Genomic DNA, 16,563 nt, shown 5'->3' with positions numbered 1-16,563 from the left:
GGATAAGGAACACTATGGGAGGGAGAAGGGGGATAAGGACCACTATGGGAGGATGGGGGTGGGATAAGGACCACTAGGGGAGGGGAGGGTAAGGACCACTAGGGGAGAGGTGAGTCAGGACCACTGGGGGGGGGTGAAGGAACACGGGGGTGGGGAGGTAAGGACCACTGAGGGAGGAGGAGGGGAAGTCAGGACATATGGGGGGGGGAGGGGGCGGCAAATTTTTTTTTGCCTACCTACGGCGGCAAATATCCTTGCACCGGCCCTGCACACACTGCATTCACACACTGCATTCATACACACACACACTGCATTCATGCACACACACACTGCATTCATGAACACACACGCTGCACTCATACACACGCTGCACTCATACACACACGCTGCACTCATACACACACACATACGCACACACTGCATTCATTATACACACACTGTAAATAAATATTAAATTAATATATTTTTTTTAGGATCTAATTTTATTTAGAAATTTACCAGTAGCTGCTGCATTTCCCACCCTAGTCTTATACTCGAGTCAATACGTTTTCCCAGTTTTTTGGGATAAAATTAGGGGCCTCGGCTTATATTTGGGTCGGCTTATACTCGAGTATATACGGTACATTACATGACAGAATTTCCCAGCTCATCTAACACAATAGACAAAGACTGTATTTTCCATAAAGACATGACTACCCAGGAACTGCTGAATTTCCCCTAACTCGCAACATAGTATAATTTGAAGGCCATGAGAACACTGTACTAATGAAATGTTCTATTCATAAGAGACCTTGCACCTGACCACAAGACCTGACATCACTGACCGTGTAAAATGACGCTCAAGCCCCCCTTTCCACCGAGTAAACCTCATGCTAGGGAAGATGGCGCTTGAGCCCTCTGTCCCCACCCGTGTCCAGAACAATACCACCTATCGGTGGGTGGACACTTAGCTAACCACTTAGTTTTTGAGCCAATTAATTATATTGATAGGTGGATACTAACCCAGACACTTAACAATTAACCCAATTAATGATGTTTATTTACTGATATCTTGATAATCAATGATGACGCAAAATGCCTCTTAAAAGGGCCTGCGAGCCCGCTCTTGCTTCACTTGCCAATAAATTTCCTCGAAGTTATTTTAACCTGAACTCCGTGTGTCAGACTGAATTACTTCAGCGTATATACGCAATTCAATTTTCTTAATTTGGACAGGAACAGATAAGACATTTAAACATTTTGGTTTACTGCTAAAAAGTACCATAACAAAGTGGTCTGGGTGCCTATAGTGGTCCTTTAAGTGATGATTCCATTCTCATAGTATGAGCTAAACATTTTTAATAAGAGCCAAATAATTGCGAAACTGTAGATCTGTGCTAAAATGTTCCTACGCAGTACCAGACTCTGGTCTGCCTGGTAACAATGACACCCGCTCCCTGCACAGATCAGCAAAATGTACCTCTGATAACAACAAATCACCCAGCACTCACTGCTGTAAGTGGGTAAGTCCTAGTCTTTCTAACCTGATGCAACAAGCAATCGTACCTTACCTTCATAAATCTATACATCCCACCCCCACAGTAAAGAGACAGGGAATTTGCTATAAGCTGTCAATCACTTTCCTGTCTTTCTCCTCTCTCCCTATTTACTGCTTCCATGTCTGATCCTTCTCTCTCTCCTCCGATTCCTCATGACTGTCCTGATCACGAGTCTCTCCCTCAGCGTTCTATCGTGGTATTCCCCTTACTGATACATTGTATATTATGGAATGCCGACTCTCCAAGCTCAGTGTGCACGGACGATGTACTGATCTCCACTGATTTGTTAATCTAATGCCGTCTGCCATCTGTGTCATGACTTTTTATAGCACGCAGCTAAGAGTCACGTCACACACACTCGGTACATTTACTGTCATTTAAAGGCCCAACGCAGTTTGCCAGCAGGAGAAAGGGAGGTGACCGAACAAGGCGGACACCCCAAAACCGTCTGGAAGAGCGGAGAGACATGCCTCTGATCTCGGTGAGTTAAGAGATGACGTATAAAACGTCCATTAAACCACCCCTCCCCTTCCAAAAACAACGTCTGCCTGAGCCTGAAATGTCAAATGGTTCATATACAGTATTAAAATGTAGGACGCTCCTGCCAGCAGTAGGAATGGCCGCCAAAGATGGGAGTTATGCCAGTGAAACTAGTGGAAAAGGGAATCTTAAAAGGGCTTTTTACTAAACAGTGAACTGGCAACAATAAAGCCCAGTGTTAAATAAAACAGAGTTGGAGAATATTTCCAGTTGAGCTACTTTGGTCTATGTCCTGCCACTTTAATGCCAACTCAGTCTGGTCTAAACATGAGGTTTGGTGTTGGGTGGGAATTTATGTAATGGTCACATGAGGGGTAAAGTGCTGGTACCTGTCAGCATTTCAAATTACCAAAGAGGGGATACTTACTGATAGGGGCAGTGTCTGTCAGAGCCATTAGAGGTACTTCTTACATAAGTTTTGACATGTGGCATAACATGATGGCTGAACGCACCCAATGCTTCTCATAGAAGAATTGGTTTTGTGGGGTGTGGTAATTGCTGTACATGTACCCTATATCCCCAATTGGTTCATTATGTGAAGCATGGGACAGGTGAAAAGCCATCAGAACTGGTGACTTAATTGGAGGCAGAAACACAACTGCAAGGCATTTGTCCCAGCACTGGTCTAAAGGCAAATTTAATAACACTTTTTAAGTGTTTGTGTTTGTTTGTTTTGTTTTTTTATGAAAAGGTGGTGCCCTAAATCTAAAAGGGAGGGAAAAAACACTCTAAAATTAAAAATATATACACAGTATATTGTAATTGCATGCTTTATTTGGGATGACTGAGTGGTGAACAACAGCAATGAATGACTAAAAAGTGTACAGTCAGGGCCGGCCTTAGGCATTTAGACGCCCTGTGCGAAAAATCTTCACAGCGCCCCCCCGTCATCCATGTATGCTGTAATGTTTGTGTTGTCTGTGTATGTGATAGTAGGTGTGATGACTGTGTGTGATATGTATGCTATGTGTGATATTTGTAATGGGTGTATTAACAGTGTGTGATATGCGTGTATTGGTTGTATGTGACACACACAGAGTCAGACGGCCATACACACACACACAGTCATACACACACACACACACAGACACACAAAGGCAGACAGTCTCACACACACACAGACACACACAGGCAGACAGTCAATCATACACACAGACACAGACAGTAATACACACAGACACACACAGAGGCAGTCAGTCATACAGACAGTAATACACACAGACACACACAGAGGCAGACAGTAATACACACAGACACACACACAGTCATACACACAGACACACATAGAGGCAGACAGTCATACACACACACACACGCAGACAGTCATACACACACACACACAGGCAGACATAGGCGTGCGCAGCCTATTGCATTAGGGTGTGCACCCTAAAGCACAAACACACGCCGCGTGTATATGTATGTGTGTATATATATATATATATATTTATTTATTTATACACACACACACTGCTGTGTGTGTGTGTGTGTGTGCGTGTGCTGTTTGTGTGTGTGTGTGCTGTATGTGTGTGGGTGCTGTGTGTGTGCTGTGTGTGTGGGGGTGCTATATGTGTGTGTAGGTGCTGTGTGGGTGCTGTGTGTGTGTGCTGTGTGTGTGTAGGTGCTGTGTGTGGGTGCTGTATGTGTGTGTGTGCGCTGTGTGAGGGTGCTGTATGTGTGTAGGTGCTGTGTGTGTGGGTGCTGTATGTGTGTGTTTGCGCTGTGTGTGGGTGCTGTATGTGTGTGGGTGCTGTATGTGTGTGTGGGTGCTGTATGTGTGTGTGGGTGCTGTATGTGTGTGTGGGTGCTGTATGTGTGTAGGTCCTGTGTGTGCTGTGTGTGTGTAGGTGCTGTGTGTGTGGGTGCTGTATGTGTGTGCTGTATGTGTGAAGGTGCTGTATGTGTGTGTGTGCTGTGTGAGGGTGCTGTATGTGTGAAGGTGCTGTATGTGTGTGTGTGTGCTGAGTGAGGGTGCTGTATGTGTGTGCTGTATGTGTGTGGGTGATTGTGGGGGGTGGAGGTGGGGGTACATGACTCAATATCCCCCCTCCCTTCTTACCTTATGTAGGGAGGGGGGATTCTTGTTCCTGCTGCCTTCCCTGGTGGTCCAGTGGAGGTGAGGTGAGGTGCCGTTTAGTTAATATCCCCCCTCCCTTGTTACCTTATGTAGGGAGGGGGGACCATGCTACCGCCATCCCTGGTGGTCCAGTGGAGAGTGAACTCTACCCTGCGGGGCTAGAGTTCACTCTCGCGAGATTTGAGCGTTGCTGTGGCAACGCTCAAATCTCGCGAGAGGAACCCGGCGGAGCTGCTGGCAAGAGCTCCGCCGGTCCTCTCCTGCCTCCCTCCCTGCCTGTGGGTCGGTGGGGAGGGAGGCTGAGAGCAGAGCCGGCGCTCGGATAGCGCCGGCTCTGCATGAGCCGACAGCGGAGATCCTGAGATCTCCCCTGCCGGTCTCAATACATAGGCGTGCTGTGGGGATTAGGGTGTGCCCAGGCACACCCGGCACACCCCGTGCGCACGCCTATGCAGGCAGACAGTCATACACACAGAGGCAGACAGTCATACACACACACACAGACAGTAATACACACACAGAGGCAGACAGTCATACACACAGACACACACAGGCAGACAGTCATACACAGACACAGACACACACAGGCAGACAGTCATACACAGACACAGACACACAGAGGCAGACAGTCATACACAGACACAGACACACAGAGGCAGACAGTCATACACAGACACACAGAGGCAGACAGTCATACACAGACACAGACACACAGAGGCAGACAGTCATACACAGACACACAGAGGCAGACAGTCATACACACACAGGCAGACAGTCATACACACACAGAGGCAGACAGTCATACACACACAGACAGTAATACACACAGGCAGAGAGTCACACTCACCTGACAATCACAGTTACCTGTGGAGGCAGTGCAGCTCCTGGTGACTGTTTGGTGGGGAAGCAGGGACTCCTTCCTGCTTCCCCTGCATCAGTTTTCCGGCGCTTTTAGCTCCGCCCCCGCCGCACGTTAAGCTCCGCCCCCGCTGCAAATTTAAAAAAAAAAAAAAAAAAAATTTTTTTTTTTTTTTTTTTTTTAAATCCCGGCCGGCTGTGCGGCCGCACGGCGCCCCCTGCTCCATGGCGCCCTGTGCGGCCGCACAGCTCGCACACCCCTAAGGCCGGCCCTGTGTACAGTACACAAATCTGCAAAAATGGATTGATGTACAAAAAACCCAATAATATAAGGGAGGGTTTGTGACTTGTGCTTTTAGATGCAAGGTAGTCAGTCCACCCAAACAAAGTGGCAGTGCGAATGTACCTTTCCTGTGTTATAAGATTTAATTCCTCTTAGATCCTAACCAGTCCAACCCCATGCATGTATCATCCTGGAGGTGAGGGGAAGGTTGCTTAACTCCAGCTACAAGGAGTAATGGGAGATTTAGCTGCATTAGTCAATAGGATAGCCAATGAGCATTTGCCGTTGCCAATGAATGATTGGAAATCCTTTAGCAAACTTGATTCGGCGTCAAAGCGAGTCCCTCTATCTGGCTTTAATCACTTGTATCCCTTGGCAATAGGTTACAGTAAGGACAATTCAAATATCTTTATTTTTATGGTCGAGTATACCTTTCAAGGTACACTCTAAGAGCCAAGCCACTATAGCTGAATAAAGAGGTTTTGATGTATAAGTCAGGGATAAGCAACATTTGGCACTCCAGATGTTTTGAACTACATCTTCCATATTGCTCTTACATTCATAATGATGGCAAAGCATTGGGGAAATGTAGTCAACATCTGGAGTGCCAAAGTTTACCTACACCTAGTATAGACCATGCCCCTGCAGTCTCACTGTGCTCAATTCTCTGCCATTTACGAGCTAAATCACTTTATTTAAACACTGGCCCTTCCCTGGCTGTGACTCACACAGCCTCCCTACATACATTCTAAAAACCAAGTCTAAATATTATAGCTTCCCTTATTGCACAGTATGATTATTTTAGTGTTTCATATCTCCAACTCTGTTAATAGTTTGATAGATCCTCCAACAGATTTCTGTGTATTTTTAAGAGAAAGGGCAGTATTAACATTACTGCCTAGTAACACCCCTAGTGGCAGTCACCAGATGGCCACTAGAGCTGGTTCATAAGCCAGTGGCACGCACAGTTCAGCGGAAGCGCTGAATGTTTTTCATACACATGTGTTGGTTCAAATCCCGGCAGGGTCAATTCAGCCCTTCATCCTTCAGAGGTCGATAAAATGAGTATCATGAATTGGGTAATAATAACATCTATTATTCAGCTGCTGATTCGGTTAATTCCGAGAACGTGCGCTGAAAAGTGCTTTGAGTCTCACTGGGAGAAAGGTGCCATATAAATATTATTATTGATTCAATACATCTCTATGACGAGATGCTGATTGGCGCAGAGAAGCATTTTGCCGCGCATGCACAATATTTCCCAAATGCTTTTCTATGGGAAAGCATTGGATTGGCTGAGATCCTCAAATTTGATGGGCTCAGCCAAGGGTGTGGAGCGTGGGCAGGGCCGAAAGAAAGGTGAGTAACATCATCTTTCACTTAGCTGTCAGGGGGACCAGGGACTTAAAATGTGTTTTTCATAACTATAGTGACAGGAATACATGTTTATATTCCTGTCACTGTAGTGTTCCTTTAACACTACATATTGCTAATAAACAAATACATTTTCTTCTGCAATAGGGACCACCCCCTAAACCTGGAGACCTTATTGAGTTTATCCGTCCTTTTTATCAACATTGGGGAATCTATGTGGGAGATGGATATGTTGTACATCTAACAGGTACGTTTTTTACTGTTGTACAGAAATAACAGTCTTACTAAAGTGATGTCTTGTCTACGTCAGAGACCAAACTTGTATATAAAACGAACGACAACCAAACCTTTTAAAATAATAATCCATTTAGAAGCCACACATGGAGAAATCTGAACCAAAAAACGCAAAACAATTCCGTAGAATTTGATCAGTTTTATGTGTTAACTGATTGCTAATTTCAATACAAATGAATTATGATACATCTATAGTGAAATGATTATTCTTGTGGCGCACAAAAACAAATACTGCTAATTATTCTCTCTGGTCTCAGATCAGGAGGGTTGGTCTAGTTTATCTTCTGCTCTCGGGGGCTCCGCTGTTGTAAGAAAGGACCTCCTAGAAAGTGTTGCCAATGGATGTGGATACAGGGTGAATAACAAGTACGACCAGAAGACGATTCCATATCCTCCACAAGACGTGGTAAAAGCAGCCCTGGATTTGGTTGGCCAGACAATGCCTTACAGTGTTACAAGTGCCAACTGCGAACATTTTGCAACAGAACTGAGATATGGGAAATGCTTTTCTGATCAGGTATACACTGTATGTGCTGTGTGCAGTGAACTGCTATCTGAAGTATAGCTTATGCAATGCAATGTGGGTGTATGTTGCTTACAATATACTGGGTGTGTGCTCGATATTTCAATAGGCGTGAGCAGCACATTATATTACGGTGTGTAACATTTTTTGTGTCAATCATAATTTTATTGGTAAGGTTTCACCGGTAACAAAAACAGCAATTTCACATAAGTTACACGGAAATGTAGATTGATCCTTTTACAACATAATAACAGTTAAACTTTTGAGGTGCCGAAATAAGATGCCGATTTCCGGGAAGCTTAGGTAACAGAATTGGCTTTGGCCAGAACACTCGTTTGCTTCCCCCTGGGTTTGCTTGGGTTTGGTTGGGCATCTCTGTGGTCGGCAGTTCCTATTCCCAGATCCCCACTTATTAACAACAGATTTCTAGTGTTTCCATTTCGGGGTTAACTCCTTACTACCCCAGAACCTACGTCGTGTCAGGGTATGAGTACTCTTTGTGTGCACGGGTGGTCCAAACGGGACCAGATTCCGTTGCTGTGTGTAGTTATTGGAACAGTGTGTCCCCTGGGCGTCTTACTTATGGATTGAGGAGCCCCATGTGTTACCCTGCTCGGTGGAGTGTCCTTTCAGGGGTATCGGTCCTGTCTGGTGGGCCATGGCTGTCCATGGGTTTGTGTCTAGGTGGTGGCCTATTATCACGTCTATGTCCGTCTGGCTAGCTTCCCTTGACTCCTAAGTCCCCTCAAAGAGGTTTTGTTCCGTGTTATGTCGTGTGGTCCGGTTCTCGGTTTTGAACACCTAAGTGCGAATAAAGTTACCTGTCCGTCAGAGTGGAGTATAGTCAGTTAGGGGGCCAGATTCCTCTGGCGTCTAGTAGTATGAAGGTCCGTCAAGTTGAGGGTTGGTGGGGGGGAAGAGGGGGGAGGGGGGGAGCATAGTCGGTACGGGGGGGAAAAAAGAGGGGGGGGGGGGGAAAGTCTAGAGCCCGGGTGAGGTCTCCTTCGGCTATTTAGCTACTTTATTTCCTTTGCGCTGGGTATAGTCCGACCAATCTGCGCAGCTCGGGTAGTCACTCCGGCTCTCTGCCTATCCCGGGGATTTTACGCGATTCCCCTGGAGATGTAAAGTCGCCAGGGGTACCATTGCAATGCGCACTTATCTGAGCGTCCCTGCAGAGAGGCTGTCAGTATCTCCATATCATAGACGCTCTCCACCTTGTCCACCCATTGTCTAAACGAGGGTGTCGTTGTGCGTTTCCAATGTAGGGGAATCAATGCTTTCGCTGCATTCAACAGATGTATGGTGAGGGAGTGTTTATATTTCTGCGTGGGTATGGGAGTGTGATGTAGAAGCATTGTCATGGGTTGTAGAGGGATGGGATCGCCTGTGACTTCTCTAATTTTCGTGTTTATCATCTGCCAGTATGTTACTATGCGTGGACAAGACCACCAGATGTGCAGATTCGTTCCCAGGGCCGTGCCGCACCTCCAGCAGTCACCCGCCCCAGCTCCACCGAAGTGTCTAAGGGTGTCCGGAGTCCGATACCAGTGCGATAATAGCTTATATCCAGTCTCTTGGATCTTTGAGCTGATCGAGCACTTGTGGGTTAAGCGGACTATTTTGTCCCATTCCTGGTCCGAGAGTTGTGTACCTGTCTCTCTTTCCCACTTGCTCTTGTATCCCAGTGGGTAGGAGTCTTGGGCCTCTCTCAGAGAGTCGCACATGCGCGACACCCCATGGTCTATGTGACCTCTTTTTGTGCATATTTTTTCAAAATCCGTCAGTTGCCTATGAAGGTGGTCTTTTCCAGCTAAGCTGGTGACATACGATTGCACCTGGTGGTACCGAAAGATGTCTAATTGTGTGGGCCGTGTGTCTCCGAGCAGGTCCTCGAGGGGACGGAGTCGCCCCCTCGAGCACCACTGATCTAGGTATATCCAGTTCGCCTGATGAAAGTTCCGCAGTGCCGTCGGGTGGAGTCCCCCTGCTAGATTTGGGTTGCATGCGATCGGGGTCAACGGGTTCGGTGATGTAGTGAGCTGATGGGTGTAGCGAACCTTGCACCAGACATTGAGCGTCGCGTCTATCATGGGGTTGCCCGTCCGCAGTTCTGCGAACGTGGTGCCCCCCAACCACAGTCTCGAGGGGATTTTACCTCCTGTTTGCTGCAGTTCCATAGCCACCCAGCGCTTTGGGCTCTTGTCTACATGCCAGTCCGTGAGCCTGTGCAAGTGTGTGGCTTTATAGTAAGTGGACGCCGAGGGCAGTCCCAGTCCCCCGGATTGTTTGGGTCTCTCCATCGTCGACTTACGGACCCGCGAAGGTCTATGATTCCAGATAAACCCACGGATCGCTGTATCCAGCGATTTAAAGAATGATTGTGGGATTAAAAGTGGCAGGGTGGCAAAGAGATACAGCAACCGTGGCAACACGTTCATCTTGATCGCGTTAATCCTCCCGAACCAGGTGATATAGTAAGCCGTCCAGCGATGGAGGTCTGATTGTATGTTCCGGAGGAGGGGCAGGAAATTCAGTTGGTACGTTTGTGAAAGGTCTTTCGGTAGCCAGGTACCGAGGTACCGTATCTTCTCCGTGCACCACGAGAAGGCAAACTGGTTGCCTAGTCTGTGGGCTTCGCCTTCGTCCTTCATTATCGGCATCGCCTCCGACTTGTCAAGGTTCAATTTCAGGTTTGACTTCTGGCGGTATTCGTCAAAAGCCTTTAGTAGGTTGGGCACAGAGACCAGAGGTTGTTCCAAAAAGAACAACATGTCGTCGGCGTATGCCGCTACCCGATGTTCCTCTGTGCCCATGCGAACCCCCGTTATACCCCCGTCCCGTCTGACCGCCTCCAGGAAGGGTTCCAGGGTGAGGGCAAACAGGAGGGGGGACAGGGGACAGCCTTGTCGCGTTCCATTACATATCGGGAAAGACCGCGTGAGGGCTCCGTTTATCCGTATCCGGGCAGTCGGAGTGGTGTACAGGGCCGAGATCCACATGCGCATATATGGACCAAAGCCCATGTGATGCAGCGTTTCCTTCAGGTATGTCCAATCCACCCGATCAAACGCCTTTTCGGCGTCCGTCGAGAGGAGGACGACGTCTCGCTTTCCGGCCCGTGCGCTATGAATTATGTTCAGCGCTCGGATGGTGTCGTCTCGTGCTTCCCTGCCTGGAATGAAGCCGACCTGATCCGGGTGGATCAGGTCGGGCAGTAACCGGGATATCCTCAGGGAAAGGGCCTTCGTGAACAATTTTAGATCTGCGTTAAGCAGTGAGATCGGCCTATAGCTGGCACAATTGCTCGGGTCTTTCCCTTCCTTGGGGATCACCGTGACTACAGCCGCTAGGGTGTCCGTGGGGAACGCACCCCCTTCCCGCAGGGCGTTTAGGCCAGTCAGAAGTCTCGGTAGGAGCTCCTCTTGGAACGTCCGTAAGTAAGTCAGGGGGAGGCCGTCTGGACCCGGTGCTCGGTGTGGTTTCGAACGTTTCATTGCAGTCGCTAGTTCTTCAAGGGTGAGGGGGTTGTCCAGCTCCTCCGCGAGTGCCGGTGTGAGTTTCCGTGTTACATGGTGAGCTAGATAGTCCGTTACTCGTCGGTAATGGGTCTGTGCAGCAGCTCCCTGTTGGGTCTGGGATTGGTTGTACAGGTCCGCATAATAGGACCTGAAAGCGTCCAGAATGCCCTCAGGCATCCCCGTAGTTCGCCCATTTGGTGTATGGATTTTGTGTATGTGTTGGGATCTACGCTTTTCCTGGAGCATCTTCGCCAGGAGTTTGCCGCTTTTGTTGGAGTGTTCATAGAAGAACCTGGCGGATTTTCGCATGGTGTGCAGCAGGCCCTGGGAAAGATGGTTCGTGAGTGCTCTGCGGGCTTCTGTGAGCCGTAAATGTATGTTGTCGTCTAGTGTGTGCTTATGTGAGTTTTCTAAGTCTGCTATCTGTTTCGTGAGGTCTGTAAGCTCGCGTGCCCTGTCTTTTCTGCGCTGTGTGCACACGGAAATGAAGTGCCCTCGGACTACGCATTTATGAGCTTCCCACAGTGTCAGGGGGGACATGTCTACTGTGTCATTTTCCTCAAAGTAGTTCCTGATAGTCTGACGGGCTATGGGTGTAACATTTTTCTACATAATAATTTATTACACGGTGAATGTTTATTCAAGGAACACTCCAAACACTATAGCCACTACAGCTCAGCCCGTTGTGTTTATGGTTGCAAGACTACTCTGGCGTCCTTCCAATGTAACTTGTCATACTGTTTTAGAACAACTTGTGGGATTCTATTTGTGGGACTTTCTGCTTGTGTGAATTTATGCAGGGGTGGGGGGTAATCTGCGGGGTTGTGGGGCTGTGAATGAGGTTGGTTGTAGTGTGTCTATGTGGCGGATTGGGATATAAGGACTATAATAGGGGGAAAATGGCTGCAGTGTTTGTTCAGGGTGATAGGGTCTATAGTATTGGAGTATAGGGCCTGTGGCATATGGTAAGATAGGGGCTTCCGTGTGTGGGGGTGTATAGGCGATGCACTGTTGGGGGGGGGAGATAGGGGCTGCAGTATGTGTTGGGTATATTGGGCTACAATGCAGACTTTTCCCTTCAGGCCACGATGCCAGAAGAAATCATCTGAGCATGTTAACCTGCTGCAATACTCCAATACATTAAAAGGAGCGGAGAACTTAGTCTTTACATACAGGATGTGCAGACAAAGTCCTTCCTCCTCTACTCCAGTATTAAGATGGCCAGGTAGGTGAGGGTGATCTTTGATCTCCCCATTGGTTGTGGAGTTCAATTATTTGTCCCTTGTTAGTCTTGGTGAGTGTATTACGGTGTGCCTAAAACATGAAAACCATCAAGATTGGGAATGAGCTAAAATTCAGTGAGAGACCTTATGTACCAACCTGTTGGGTAAGCATATATAATCCACTGTGGTAGATTCCTCGTGCACAGCACAGAAACCTCCACTTCTTGGACACAGGTCCAATACATGACTTGCAGACATTATAAAGCAATATCTGCCAATAACTTACAGTGCACAACTATGGATGTTTTCAATCATTTTGCAGGTCATCATTTGCATCCAGTGTTAGGTAGGAAGACTACACATCTATATATTTATACTAGTAGTTTAGTGGTACACAAGATAAGCAGAGTTTTACAGAATAAAATGTACTGAAATGTTGGTTTTGCAACCACACAATAGTCTCTTTTTGACACCCATAAAAGGGTGTCAACAAGTAATTTTACTTCTGCCTTCCTTATCACTGGCACTTGCTGCAGCCTTCCAGCAGTCATGGTGGAGGTGCTGTTTTTGGTACAGCACCTCGATAACAGTGGTTTATTCTCTGTGAGAAGAGAGTGCCCATATTCGTAGAAATTAACCTTTTACGGTCCCCAAATAATACTTCCTCATTGATTTGTGCATAATTCTTCTCCACTAGCATAAGCGATCATGAAGGAACTGCTACAATCCACGTCTTCCCAGCTTCTAATCCTCTCAGGCAGAGGACAGAGCCTTGTGTACTGAACAATTTTCATATTCTGTCTCGCCAGTGACTAATGCCTCTTCTGTTTGATTTTTTTTTTCTCCCCCATATTTTTTTACCTTGTGTTCTTGCCAGCAAAGACAAAAGCTTCTACTGTATATGCACTTGCTTGTTCTATGTGAATTATATGGGTATATATATTGTGCAATAGAATCTATTGTTTACCTAAATATTTTACTACAGTTAGTGCAAATTATTTAGGCAGTGAACACAACAAAGTATGATGTTTTGGCCAAATAGCCTTAATCGTGAAATGTCATATTTTGTTGTGTTCACTGCCTAAATAAATTGCACTTTGCATCCTACCTGTTGAATCCATGGATTTTGCTTTATATTCTACTTATTGAGAGGTTGCGGCATCTACTACATTGTACCAGCAGGTACATTGGTCCTATTACTTTTTCTCAAGAGTGACACAGCATTTCAACTACAGAAATGACATTAGACAAATGTGTTGGGGGTGTAACTAGACAAGAAAGCACTGCACAAACCGATTCCTACCACCATCACCACTTCTAAATGCAGAAGTGGTGATGGTGGTACAACTACGTTTTTAATCAAGCCCATGCTACTGACTTCCCAGTGCCCTGACCTCACCTCCCTTAGAGCGCTGGGGTCTGCGTTTGGGTTCCAGCAGCATAGTCTGACCACACATACAAACTGAGCCTGCTAAATGATCCACGGTGTGTGGCTGCTAGTTGTAGTATAGAGTATAGGTGAGGGATGAAGTATTGTGTCATGCTCATAAGTGAAACCCAGTGGGGATAATTCATACTATAGGGAATTATGGAAGAACTATATAATGATAACCTTTCTTCTCTTGCAGGTGGCTAATGTTGCAACATATGCTGCGGTTGGAGGTGTTGCTTTAGCCTCGGTAATTACCATGTTTGCCTTTCTGAGAAATAAACGACAGAACCAATAAAGACAAAACCAGCATCCCTTAATCTATGCTACCCAGATTTTACAGAACACTGGAACAGACAGAACACTATTGGACTATTTTAAATTACACATTTATCAGATGGAAGATGAGATGAAATTAGCTCAACGTGTTCAGTAATTTTAATAGAATGCTATTTTACCAAGGTTGAGAACGAGAGCGAATTTCTGCAAAGCAACATATTCCTAACAATACCCAGAAGGTTATTTACTAATATTGTCAGGAATTTAAAGACACTATAGGTACCCAGACCACTTCAGCTCATTGAAGTGGTCTGGGTGCAGTGTCCCAGGTCCCTTAACCATGCAAAGGCAATTATTGCAGTTTTTCTGAAACTGCAATAACCATATTTGAGGGTTAACTCCATCTCGAGTGGCTGTCTACCAAAGGGACTTCCGTGTCATTTGCCTAACTGACGCTGGACATCCTCACACGATGCATGAGGACGTCCAGGATCACCCAAGTGCCCATAGAAAATTATACAAGTTCTAATGCGAGTGCGGCAATCGTGCATAAGCATTAGGTCTCCCCCGCCGGCTGACATTTATAGAAGAGGAGCAGAGGCGGAGCCTGAATCAGCACTGACATTGGTGCTGAACTCAGGTAAGTAACAGGGTTTTGTTTTAACACAATAGGAAGCTGTTTTCCTGGCACTATAGTTTCCCTTTAATTAATTTAATTTAAATTTAAAATAACACTAGAGGCTCCATAACCACCTCTTCTCATTGAAGTGCTTATGGTTCCTGGAGTTTCCTGGTGTCATTCCACCAGTCAATATTAAAGGAGAAATGTGTTTCATACTTATCATGATGTGATAGGACAGGATCCTAAAAGAAATTAAACAATTAAATCATATAAAAGCCTCTAAGGCAACTTTGTGTAGGCTTTATTGTAAACATTTAAAAATACCCAAAGGTAAGGAAAAACTTCTGTTCTTCCTATCTGATCTAACTTTAAGCAGAGTCCCTGCTATCCCCAGAGAGAGTCCTGATTTTACTAGATTCCCTTTCATAACCCATTCTGATTCATAGCTTGTGAAGATGGATGTACAGCTGGTCCTTGATGGAGAAGATCCCACATTTCAGGATAGATCCAAGGTTACTGAAGGTTTCATGCTGATTAGCCATGTAAACAAAGCTCTATGAGGCCAAAATTGAAGGATGGCGATCATCTTGAGTTTGGAGTTCCAAAATTTTCTCAAGGATCGGTAATTGAAAGGAATTGGAGGGAAGATGTTACCCAAACTGAATGTTCACATTTGTATTGGTGCATGTTGAGCTTCTGCTTGGAGTTTGTGGTTTCTTGAAAAGAATCTTGGAACCTGAACATTCCTGGAAGAAGCAAGCAGATCTATTTGAGGCATTCTCCTGCATCCAGGGTTGATCTACTCAGGAAATCCCCAATACATCATCCTTCCCCAGAAAGTAGACTGCTCTGAGACACACAAAATGTTGTTGAGACCAAAACATGATTGGTCTAAATTCACTGATGAGATTTGCGATCCTCGTCCCTCTGTGGTGATTTATATATGACGCAACAGTCTTGTTGTCCGTCTTGACCTTTCAGATATTAAGGTACACTATGAATAATCCCATGAAGCAGTTTAATGTCTAACATGAAACCTGACCCATTTAGTCCTGCCAAGGTAGGCTGTATACTGGATCTTTCAGAGGGAGAGAGGCTGAACTATCTCTGGCTATTACCAGGTGAGGCCAAAATAAAAATGTTAAATCTTCAAACTACCTGCCTGTCACCTGAGAAGAGGAAAAAAAAAACTGGAAAGGAAGGACTTTTATATGATCTAAGTGTTTAATTACTTTTATAATCATGGAGGTGGCGTTAAACCCATCAGTGATCCTGTCATGGTTAGCCAGGAAAACATGTAGCATTTTGGATCTGCATTCAATGTTAAACCATTTTCTTTTGAAGTGGTTATGGTGCATAGTGACCTTCTAATAATAAACTCAAACTACAGCTAGCATTTACAATCTTTCAAGCCAATGTCTGCCTTATAATAATAATAAACATACAAACGTTGCAACACAATAACAAGCACAAATGTACTTTTATTATATTAATAACGTAATTAACTTAATTATTTATTTTGATACTTTGAGCTCTATGATGAAATACCAGTGTAGTAAGCTAATGTGGAATTAGCTAATCAACATCACTGTTTCTGACTAGTCAAAGATGCGCACACACTACCCTAATGTCGACCCAGCAATTAAACTATTCTTGATACTTCCTAATCCATAGACCCCGAGACAAAATTATAGTGGGTCTTAACATTTATCGTGCCTGCTCACTTGGGAAGCTCTGGAGAGCATCACTTAGCCTTAGACTTAGCCTTAGTCTTTCTGACACTAGTCAATCATTCTCCTGCCAAAACATGCAGACTACACACTACGCAAGTAACAACGTTTACATTTAGCTTAAAGACGCTAAATCCCTATTAATTTGACAGGATTACTTAAACCCTCAAATGTCAAATCTACACAAAGCATTTCTCTTTATTCTTGAGACTTATTAAGGTTTTGTTCTATAGTGTTGCTCTCTTAAAGTTCTTATGTAATCTTTTGTATAACTC

The 16,563-nt window shown here is 45.5% G+C and overlaps 1 protein-coding gene across 3 annotated transcripts; it reads left to right on the top strand.

The window, feature by feature from the left end:
• The first annotated feature begins 1,413 nt into the window (after window positions 1-1,413).
• On the top strand, window positions 1,414-16,002 carry LOC134578624 (phospholipase A and acyltransferase 3-like). 3 transcript variants are annotated; one of them, XM_063437607.1, is made up of 5 exons: window positions 1,414-1,502; window positions 1,922-2,019; window positions 6,815-6,914; window positions 7,219-7,478; window positions 13,857-16,002. In XM_063437607.1, the coding sequence occupies exons 2-5, from the start codon at window positions 2,005-2,007 to the stop codon at window positions 13,953-13,955; spliced, it is 474 nt and encodes a 157-aa protein (XP_063293677.1). In that variant the 5' UTR covers window positions 1,414-1,502; window positions 1,922-2,004; the 3' UTR covers window positions 13,956-16,002. The 3 variants fall into 3 exon arrangements, with proteins under 3 accessions (XP_063293677.1, XP_063293676.1, XP_063293675.1); XM_063437606.1 differs by having other exon boundaries at window positions 1,433-1,502; window positions 1,868-2,019; XM_063437605.1 differs by lacking the exon at window positions 1,414-1,502 and having other exon boundaries at window positions 1,524-2,019.
• The last annotated feature ends 561 nt before the right edge of the window (window positions 16,003-16,563 follow it).

Source organism: Pelobates fuscus, chromosome 12, assembly GCF_036172605.1.
Source record: "Pelobates fuscus isolate aPelFus1 chromosome 12, aPelFus1.pri, whole genome shotgun sequence".
NCBI classification, from domain to species: domain Eukaryota; kingdom Metazoa; phylum Chordata; class Amphibia; order Anura; family Pelobatidae; genus Pelobates; species Pelobates fuscus.
Note: the sequence above shows the minus strand (reverse complement) of the source record. Positions and strands in the feature narration are given on the sequence as shown.

What these genes read in the sequence shown, in the direction of transcription:
- LOC134578624 (XM_063437607.1), top strand. An exon ending in ATATGTTGTACATCTAACAG is followed by an intron (nt 6,915 to 7,218) that starts GTACGTTTTTTA and finishes CTCTGGTCTCAG; the next exon opens with ATCAGGAGGGTTGGTCTAGT. An exon ending in GGAAATGCTTTTCTGATCAG is followed by an intron (nt 7,479 to 13,856) that starts GTATACACTGTA and finishes CTTCTCTTGCAG; the next exon opens with GTGGCTAATGTTGCAACATA.